Source organism: Populus trichocarpa, chromosome 8, assembly GCF_000002775.5.
Source record: "Populus trichocarpa isolate Nisqually-1 chromosome 8, P.trichocarpa_v4.1, whole genome shotgun sequence".
Classification (NCBI taxonomy): domain Eukaryota; kingdom Viridiplantae; phylum Streptophyta; class Magnoliopsida; order Malpighiales; family Salicaceae; genus Populus; species Populus trichocarpa.
Genome location: NC_037292.2, coordinates 10,741,531 through 10,752,543, shown reverse-complemented (window position 1 = coordinate 10,752,543; position 11,013 = coordinate 10,741,531). Strand labels below are relative to the sequence as shown.

Here is an 11,013-nt window from a genome sequence, read left to right as displayed (position 1 = left end):
ATAATTATACCGTGTTATTAAACTACTTAAATTATATATAAATCTTTACTTGAATCATACAATCTTATGATTTTATAATCTATTTTTACCATCTAGCGTTCTTTTCACGTCGTGTAAAAAATATGTTCTTAGCAACCTGGGCCATATCATTCTTAGTCAAGCAGCGCTAGAGGGTGACATGAGCCTCACAGAATACAATGTCTAGAGGCAACTTTTTTGTGTGGATGACAGGAAGTCCCTACTGTTTTAATATGGAGAAAGTGATGTTCTAAGCATCCAACCCTTTAGATCCCGCACTTGTTTAATTTCAACCTCGACATCAGGGGAATCTTTGATTAGCTCCCACCTAAATGGTGGTCAGCAACCATTCTCAGATGACAGTACTCGTGTGAGATGACATGCCATTTGTTCGAATCGTTCAACCCCAGAATCGAGCACACTTTAACCTAACCCGAAGCAAATGAATCTATCACGTGTATACAAGCCCGTAACAGGATCGAGTTCTGATCCATGGAACAGTTAGATTTGAATCAGAACCCTTTCGATTAGTTTTCGGAGAGTATTGTTCGGCAATATATTCCCTTACTGTCAAACCTCGCATCCTATGAATGAATGGAAGTGCCTATTTCTAGTCCATGCGTGCATGTTGATTCATGACTGTCGTTGTTTACGATATCTACAGATGATCCAATTCAATCAGGTATCTATCACGGCATTTACTTCGTCTTGTAGCAATTGCTATCGCATATCCCACCACAGAAACTTCCTTTCTGCCAATTTTCAGTGATGGTTTCAGATAAAATCTACCCGTTGGATCCAACTCTCGAAATCCAGATCTTAAATCCCTTGCTGTAAAAAAACTCTGGGCGAACCGGAGACCACTACCTCGATTGCTAAGTTCTATTTTCATCTTATTCTTTTTTACTTTTTTAGAAAAAATAATATATCATACTTTTTAAAAAATTAGAAATAAAAATCAATGACACGCTTACGGCTTAGAAGCTATTTTACTTGCACTTCTCCGGTTAAATGTTTTTCAACTTAAAAAATCTAAAAGAATAATAACCAAATTTAATATAAAATTTAAATTATATCAAATGATGGTAGTCAAAATTAAAAACAAAACATAATAAAATAAAAATAAAATAAATAATAATTGAAATAACAATCTTCAGATTATATTTTAAATATAAACGAAAGTATAAAGTCTTCACCATGAATTGCCATTGAAAAAACCCTGCCGCTTTCTAGAGGTTTGTTAATGTATTGATAATTAATGGCGCATAACCCACCTACTGACCATACGTCCATACCCTTCTTCTTCTTCTTCTTCTTCTTCTTTGTTAAGCTTATCCTAGGCTTCACCCGTGATTGTACTTGTTGCTTTACGGGCCAGAGGAAAAAAAGATTAGAATTATAATATCGTTTGTTTGCTATAATTTTTAGGAAATAAATTCCAGAAAATTGAATTATTTTTTGATGTTTGGTAGTGTAATAAAAAACAAGTTGGAAAATATTTTCCAGTGTTTGGTTATGTCATGAAAAATGAGTTGGAAAATAACTTATTAATGTTTTATTTTTTTCAAGTTTATTAAAATAATGAGGAACAAATCTTACAAATTAAAAAGTTGAATGAGAATGAAATTGAAAAAAAATATAATTTCATAAATTATCTCAAATAAAATAAATAATAATCAAAATAATAGAGATCAAATCTAAAAAATTACAAAATTACAAAATGAAGAAATTAAAATAATAATAATTAACATTTCATAAATTATTTCAAATAAAATAAGTAACAATAAAAAAATCGAGGATCAAATTTGATAGATGAAAAATTTCAATAAAAAAATGATAAAGAAAAAGTAAATAACAATTATAAAAATGAGGACCAAAATTAATATAAAAATTAAATTCTAAGGGATAAAATTGAAATATATATATATAGCAATTAAAAGTTTGAGGATCAAATTTGATACAATCAGCAAAAAATATGACATTTTTAAATTTTTCACAATTTCCAGAAAGTGTTTTCCGTTCAAAATAAAATGAAAACACTTTTCTGGAAACCAAGTCAAATTTTTCTTTGACTGGAAAGTGTTTTTTGTTGACCAACTTTTCTAATGATAAATAAACACATAAAAATTTAAAAAATAATTTTTCAAAAATTATTTTTCAGAAAACAAACACAACCACACCCGTATAAACTTTCTTTATTGAGCTTATCCCCTTTACAATTGAATACCATTTAAATGGTACTCGTTTTGAATCAGCATAACTTTTTTTTTTCCTTCTTAAGAGCTGTAATGACTGGATAAGTGCACTTCTTTTATTTATTTATTTAAAGTTTTTTTATTCAAATAGCATGTTGTGTTATTAAAAATGTGTATGATAATGCACGTATAAATACATAAAATGCGTTGAATAACCTATAAAAAACCTTAATATTTTTTTTTCAAGTTAAAAATACCTTGAAGAACAAGTTAAAATGTAAAAATAAAAATACCATAAAAATAGCAAAAGCAACAAAGCTGTAATTTATTAAAAAAAAATTTATCAGCTCATGTTAGTTTACAAATTATTTTTGATTAATTTATATATATATATTTTTAAAAACCCCAAAGAACACAACTGTGCAATTAGCAGGACTGCTAATGCGATGGAATGCGACTTCTCTTGCGACCATTTTTTTTATTTTAGCACTTAAAAGAATTAGATAAAATAAGATAATAAAAAAACATTAAGTAAAGTAATACAATTTAATGAGTTATAAATAATATTTGTGATTTACGAGTTATAATCATTACAAGTGACTCTCTCAGGCGTAAAAAATATGGTTATATAATTTACAATAAAAAAATTATTAAAAGATATCAAAAAAATAAACTCAATAACATATATAAAATGATCAAAATGCATCAGGAGCAGTATAAATATGCCCTAGGGTGTGTTTGGGTGAAAGGTGTGGTAGCTTTTATTTTTAAGGTACCGCTCTCTTAAAGCACATACTACACTTTTTAAAAACAAAAAATATATGCTTTTTAGTAAGAGGTGTGGTAGCTTTTTGAAAAAAAACAACCACACCTCCTAATCAAGAGCCTGTTTGGCTACAAGGTAGAGGTTTCGTTTCTTCAAAAACGCACTGAGCAAATGTTTGGTTAAGAAAAAAAGTTGTTTACTGTGCATGGGTCCCCTAATTTATTGCGTGCGAGATGCAGGGAAATGAAAAACAGCAATTTGCTGCTTTCTGCGCGGCCAAACTGAGGCTACTGTTCAGTGAACAGTGGAGGCATGCTCCACTGTTCACTAAACAATTTTTTTTTTTAAAAAAAAAACAGTGGAGGCATGCCTGTGGAGCATGCCTCCACTGTTCGCTGAATATGTTTTTTTTTTTAATTAGTGTAGTTAATTGATTTCATTCGCATTGTTCACGTGAACGTGAACAACATTTTTTTTTTTTTTAAATTAGTTTAAGGTGAATTAAATTTACTCGTACTGTAATCTTAATTTTATTCTAGATAATATTTTATCTAATTTTGTAGTTCTTGTCGGATGAATTTTATACGTAATGGAATTGTAGATAGTTTTTGTTAAAGTAATTTTTTTAAGTGTGATCTATTTCATGATGTAATAGCAATAATTAAATCCATAAAATTTAAATTAAAAACCATCAATATTAATATATATTTTTTAAAATTATTTTATAACCTCAATTTCAAAAGCATTTTTAACCAAACACATTAAAGATGTTTGAGAGTGTGGTTGTAGTTGCTTTTCAAAGTGCTTTTCACTCAGAAAAGTATGCCAATAATATTTTTTTATTTTTTAAAAATTATTTTTGAGATCAACACATCAAAATAATTTGAAAACATCAAAAACATATTACTTCAAAGCAAAAAAAAAAAATTCAAATTTTTTCGGAAGCGCTTTTGAAAAACACTTCCAAACAGGCTCTACAACTACTTTTTCTTCAACCTCAATTTCAACCACAGTTTTAACCAAATACCTATTTTTTTAAATCAACTTCAACTAAAAATACTTTTTATAAAACAATTTTTTTCAAATCACAATCACAACAGCTACCACAATACCAAACACACCCAAACATCCTCTGGTTATCGCGCACAAGGGTAATAACGGAAACGAAAGTGAGAGAGAAAACCAGCAAGAAAGAGAAGGGCCCTTTACTAGTTTGAAGGAGATGCCACCACCATTTTGGGGAACTTTGGAACAAGAATGTCAGGAAGGGAAGCTTTTTCTCCGAAACGAAGACCAAGAAATGAAAAAGCAGCCATAATTCACTCACACAAAAACCGAAGATCCGAGTCAGGTAGTGTACTGCCAGTACTATAAAAACACTTCTGGTACCGAAGCTGAGATAAATATTAAACAGCACATGGCATTGTGCCAAAAGAAAAAAACATAGAGAGAGAGAACATGACACGATCTTCCTCTCTGATACTTTCAACTTCAGGCAATCCGATTCAATTAAAAAAAATCACTGCTATACGTGGTGAAGGGTCTAATCGATCTCGGTGGCTAAAGTTGGCTACAAAAAGAGCAGTATTTGCTATACGTGGCCGTACGCCGCCGGTAGAGAGAGGCGCCGTAATAAATTGCTTATAACATTAGCTGGAGGCTGTGGAATGATTATTATCTAGGTGAAACAGGAAATATTCATAAGATGGGACATTGTAGCGGCTATAGATTAGGTTGGCGTTTTAGGCGTTTGTCGGGAGGAATAAGATCTCTCAGCAGACGGGATTTTGTCAGCTTATTAGGATTTTTTTTTTAAAAAAATAGCGCATTAAATTAAAAATATTGGTGAAATAATATAATTAAAAAAATAAAATAAAATGACAAAATTTATTCATGTGTGTTTGAAAACTAAAATATTTATAGTTTATCAAAAATAATAATAATATTTAAAAAACATTATTAAATAGAAGAAGATAAAAATAAAAAAAATCTTAAAATATATTGAAAGTCCAATTATAATATTTTTGATATTATTACCTTACAAAATAAATCCAAAAATATTAAAAAAAAATTATCGACAATAATTCAAGTGAATTATACTTGACACAAAAAACAAGTGAGATTTCTATTATTTTTGACCGGCAAATATGACCTACTTAGTGTCAATATTGATGATTTTTTTTTAATATCTTTAAATTTGTTTTATAAATTTTTTTTTGTAGTACTAATAATATTGCAATTAAAGTTTTATTATGTCTCCAAAAATGTTTTTATTCTTCTCTATCCTATCTTCAATTTATTTGTCATTTGTTTTTTGAAGTTGCTATTCTGAGTAACTAAAAATTATAAATATCTTGTTTTCTAATCATAATATATATAAAAATTGTTATTTCACTATTTTAATTATATTATTTCACTAGCATTTTCTTAAAAATATTAATAAGAAAAATAGCCCTTAATTGGTTATAAAGCTTGCAGGAAAGTAAATTAAAAAAAAAAGAGAGAGAAGGGATTCTAAACAAAGATAATAACCAGGAGAAAGACAGAACGTTTTGGGCCTTAGCGAACGGTTTTCATTTATATCCGAGAGAATGGGCTTTGCAAGAACTGGAATTTATTTTGTGACATCGACGAACCCAATAACTGGAATTTTCTACGACGGAGTGAAAAAGTTATCAAGAAATGCTGAGCAAGTGGTTTATATTCTTGTCTTTTTTTAATTTAATTATTTATATTATTTTAATATATTTTTAAATAATTTTTTTTAAAAAAAAAAACGTTCTAAATGATAACAAGGCATGATCTTCTAGATAATATGGTTCAACAAATAAATAAACGTGGATGCACAGCAATAGATGTTGATTATTTGGAAGAACGATTATTCATATGAATTAATTCTAATTCTAACTCGATGAAACATGGCAAAAAACTCTTATGGAGAGAGGGCATGTCATGAAAGGAAAAAAACAACCACCATAATTCATGAAGCTATTGTACAGCAAGTACTTGCAGGAAGCAAGAACAGATTAATGACACAGAGGGGGATCGTCCGGATTATATGATCCTCTCATCAATAAGATTCAAATCTTAAGACATGCTATCAAGATTAAAATTCTTAGAAATTTTTGAACTCCGGCGTTGAAGATCCACACCTGAAGAGATGGATTTAGCCATGTTGTAATTTAAGGGTAACAATAGACAGGAAAACCAAGGGAAATAAAAAGAATCATTCTCTTTTTTTTTTTAAATATTTATCTCAAATTAGTTTCTTCAACAACGATTTACCTGTGAGATCCATACCTTTTTCTTTCTTTCTTATCAACCGTGGGGAATTTACTTCGTATCACATATTTTTTACAGCAAAGTGGGGGCATAGATTCATGTACATTTTTTGCATTATATTTCGCTTATCATTTTTTACAATTGCAAGAGAGGTCGTCCAATTCCTAATCGAGTCTGACAAAAGCAGACCATTAAATTTTCCTCACTTTTTGGACGTCTGTGGTACCAAAATATGGTTGGATTCTCAGTGGCATGCGTGAATCGAGTTAGGTATGCCACCTAACGTCGATGTTGTCATAATTTTCTTTCCCATTTTTTCCTAGATAATTAAATGCACTTTGGATCAACTTAACATCTAGACTTGGCCTTGATTCAATGATTTGCGTTTTTTTCACAGAATTTCATGTAAAGACAGCCGTTTGCTGGCAGAGATGGTTGATCTTGCTTGAATGTGTAATACCTAACTTGCTTTTTGATGTAGCAGAAAAGGCTAAAGAGAGAACGAAGGCTGGATGATAACACCAGGAGTCTCAATTGCTATAAACCGACGAGTATAATGCAATCAAACTGTGACAGCATGTTCTGTAGATCAAATAAACGAAGCCACTACTGTAGCATATACCACAATGGAATATCCCCAATACATGAATTCAGTAACCACTAACTCTGACATATCTCCATACCAAATCTAGCTCCTCTCCATCGTATATGTGAATACAAAGCTATCTGCCCCTCGTCTCCTAATGGATACATAGCTTCAAAAGTTATAGAAAAATATAGCCAAGTAAATCAGGCGTAAGACACAGTAATTACACCATGATAACAAGCCACAACCGTCGAGCATCTGCCTGTTAGTTCTACATCACTCAATCACAGGCAGCAACATCATCAATGCCATCAGCCAAAGGAATTTTTCTTGCAGGATTGAAGAAGCTGCAAAAGAGATGAGGCAACCCACGAATGTTAAATATAGGAGCACTAGCCTCAGGCTATGTAAGCACAAAACTGATTGCGGTATCAAATACAGATATACGAATGAAATTGGAATAACATGCTCTCAAAATTAATAACTTTTTGACAGGCTTTTTGGTCACTCAGCAACCTCAAAACTAGAAAGCATGCTTCTCCTAAAATAAGCCAAGAAAAAAGGAATCATTTACTTAAGCTGGTGTTCTAATCGCATTAAATAGATCTGTAGATCCCTAAGAAAAGTTCATGAGTTGTATCATGGCTCGGGTATTACATGGTCAGAGAACGAGTTTCCATTTAGAAATAGATAAAGATTCAAAACTAAGATGGTCTACGCAGATTTTTCAAGTTTTCTAGGGATTTTAAGTGCTTGGATTGAGAGGACCTAGGGGATTCTTCCACGGCAGTATGGCCATGAGTCTTCAAGAAAAATATGGAGATGTGCTGCCACTTGCGTTGGAAAACTCTATCATGAAACTGAGGATGCAAGCTTAATTTATGGGTGTTTCTCAAATATTTAAACTCTAAAACATTGAAGGATTGTAAACAAAGCTAAATTAGAGTCAGATGACTAAGAACTTTTGATGATAAAGAATACCAATTAAGCACTAAAGGGAGGCATGCACATGGAATTTCCCTTCCCCTTTTCCTTGCCAAGAGAAATTGCGAAGAATGGTAAGATTATAGGCAGACCGATACAGTCCTCAATTGACAGCCTCACCTTGGTTCATACTATTGCCAGCCATAACAGGTGTTGGAGCAGCTGATTTGTTTGACATCATAATACCAAGGTTTGAACAATCCATTCCAATTGCACCTGGTTTAAATCAAGAATCAGAAACACGTACATATTTTTAAAGCAAAATATTAATCCCAGAAATATTTAATCAAACTGAAAACTCTTATGTAGAGAGGTCTTATATTTAGCGAGTCATAGTATGGTCTCTTACAATCTTTGTAACAAGGAAAGGTAGAGACATTCAGAAGGTTACTATAACCCTCTGCACATGCGCAACTGTAAGTGAGCTGAGATGTCTTGTTGCACGAGCCACCTCCACAATCAGCCCAAAAGCAGGCTACAAAAACAGATTTACCAAAAAGCCTAAGAATGTATTAAGAAAACAACAAACGAAAGTATGAAGTTCTGGTTGTAACAGGGCTTACGATCGAAAATCGACTGATTATCTCTGCTTGCTTTCTCTTGAACAGGTGATGGTGCTGCTGTGCACGAGAAGTTCACGGTACCTGAGAAAATCAGAATCAAGTAATCGATCAGAATTTTGAAGTGTCAAAGCTGCAAAAAAGTTGTTCACGAAATTGAATCACAAGAAAATGTTACGGGTCACATTAATCTTTCAGTCTATTTATCTAACATTTTTTGAAGATAATTAAACAACAAGCTGATCTTTGACTCGACGATGTTGGTAAATATCACCGTAAACCCTTGACAAGTATTTGGTTTTCTCTCTTAAGTGATTTAGACATCTCAGCACGTCCTTGAAAGGTTGTGATTGGCATACGTTACCAACTCAAATAAAATAATATTTGGTTTCCAAATTCAGATTTTGTTTGAGTTAATTCCATTCCCTCGTAAAAAAATATTATCTTAACCAGTCTTAGTCTAAGTACATTGCCTTCCAAATCAGCATACCTTTAACACGGATTTTACTCTGTTCTTACTCGTAGTGATCTTGGATTTCAAACAATTTGTAAATGTAACAATTTACCATGTTTTACCCAGCATGGACAAACCAGAGCTAGCTAAATCATCAAAATGAACACAGAGGACTCATAGTTGAACAGGTGTGTACGTAGTACCACGATTAAGGGCAGGCGGCAAAAGAAGAAACAGAGAACTCACAATTGGGAACTACGCAAGGAAGAAACTGGAGATGATCATCTTGATCAAAGCGAGTCTGCGTCCACCCAGGATCACATTCACATTCATAAAACCAAGTGCTATTGTCAGAAGGCTTGCAAGTTCCTTTCCCACATTCCACTTTTTTGCACACATCATCTAGTAATAAAAAACCAGATTAAAATCACAATACGATGATGTTATAGCCAAAATCACAGTGAAAATGAAAAGCCAAGAAAACTCTGTTGATAAACGTCATTAACATCGATCGAAACCCATGAAAGAAAATCGACAGCTGTGCAAACTAGTTAAAGAAAAATGAATAAAGAAGAAGCTAATTAATCATCAAGAAGTCCAAAGTACGAGATGGTGATCAGGGATCGAAGAACAAGTACCAAAGATAGGGGACAGCAGGGGAGATAAAAGGTCACTACTAGCAATCAAAGGCTGCGAAAGAAAAAGGATTGCAATCCAGGCAATACTGGTACTAGCATAAGCCATCTCTGGAAACAGCAGAGAATCAGACACAGATATGGTGAGGTGAAAGGTACTTGAATTTGTGTAGTTCAAAACTAGGATCGAGGATAAAAATGGAAGCTTCTTCCGTTGGATCACACATGAGACTTTTAATCTTGTTTGCCAAAAGCTACCTGAGAACGTGGCTTCCCGAAGGACCCTAATAAATGTTGATGCTCCGTTAAACTGGGCAGTTGGGATTTTGGTTCAGAGGATCCAGGGCAGTTATGGTTTTGCGGCCACCCAGATGTCACCACATGCATATTCCTGGTTCCCGTGCGGCGCGTATCCATTGTTGCGATTCAAATTCTAACAAAGAGAGAAATCAATGTGGTCCAAATTAATCTATTCATGAGCAAAATATTGATTTCTCTTACACGAGCATGATTGTTTTTTTACATTGAAAGTTCAGTGATTGAAATGTAGTTTGCTCAGACAGAGACTAGCATAGTGACTTTTGCAGAATCGCCACGGCGCACGAAAACTTATGCAAAAGTCAACACTTTTGCAACCATAACAATTGAAAGCTGACTAATACAGTTGGGTGATTAATGTTGGAATGTTAATGTGATGACCGGCCAAAATTGGAGTTTTGATCGTGTACGTGTCACCAACATTCCAAGATTAATAAACCTCATACGCTGTCGTCTAAACCATAGATCACGAGTCTTGGGTTAACTTCATGTGGAAAACCCTAATGAAGCATGTGAATTTGGTCAGATCATGTCTTTGTAATGGCCGGTGCAAATGGAAACAAGTGACTAAAAGTCAGACACTAGGAAATCCTAGCTATATATTTAACATGTTCACAGCTGCCAACTTGGCAGGTAGGGCTTCAAATGAATAGAATCAAGCTTGAACGTGTTCAAAGTTGCCTCTTCTAGTTTTAACAAAGTAAAAACTATGCTTATGTTCATGACAAACTTAGAGTATAATACTTAGATTGGAGGGAAAGGAGAGACGTAATTATTATATTTTAAAAGTGATTTTTACTTGAAAATATATTAAAATAATTTATTTTTTATATCCGAACATTAAAATGATTAGAAAATATAAAAAAAAACTAGAAGCTAAAAAAAATTAAAAAATCTTCAAAAATATAATTAAACCGCAGTGTCAAATATCATCATAGTTTATTGCGGTTGATCTTAGTAACTAACAGTAAACTCAAATGGTTTAAAGTTGTTAGACTAAGATTTACTTGGCTAGCTAGATTATTTGTTTAGCAAGTATATAAACTAGATAGACTGAAAATTTAAGATGTTTGAAAATTTTATTTAATATTTTTTATAATATATCTCATTTAATTTTAAAAATAATATATTTACATCTTTTAAGTATTTCATTAGCATATATGTTTAACTTTTACATTTCTTATTAAATTTTATTCTATAAAATGTTTTTATTTA

At 32.2% G+C, this 11,013-nt stretch overlaps 1 protein-coding gene across 1 annotated transcript; it reads right to left on the bottom strand.

Annotated features, from left to right (window-relative positions):
* Positions 1-6,770: 6,770 nt before the first annotated feature.
* On the bottom strand, positions 6,771-9,732 carry LOC7473426 (uncharacterized). Its single transcript, XM_024606683.2, has 6 exons — positions 9,484-9,732; positions 9,092-9,247; positions 8,395-8,475; positions 8,181-8,306; positions 7,952-8,047; positions 6,771-7,194 (listed from the first exon to the last, which is right to left on the bottom strand). The coding sequence occupies exons 1-6, from the start codon at positions 9,587-9,589 to the stop codon at positions 7,124-7,126; spliced, it is 636 nt and encodes a 211-aa protein (XP_024462451.1). The 5' UTR covers positions 9,590-9,732; the 3' UTR covers positions 6,771-7,123.
* Between the last annotated feature and the right edge of the window lie 1,281 nt (positions 9,733-11,013).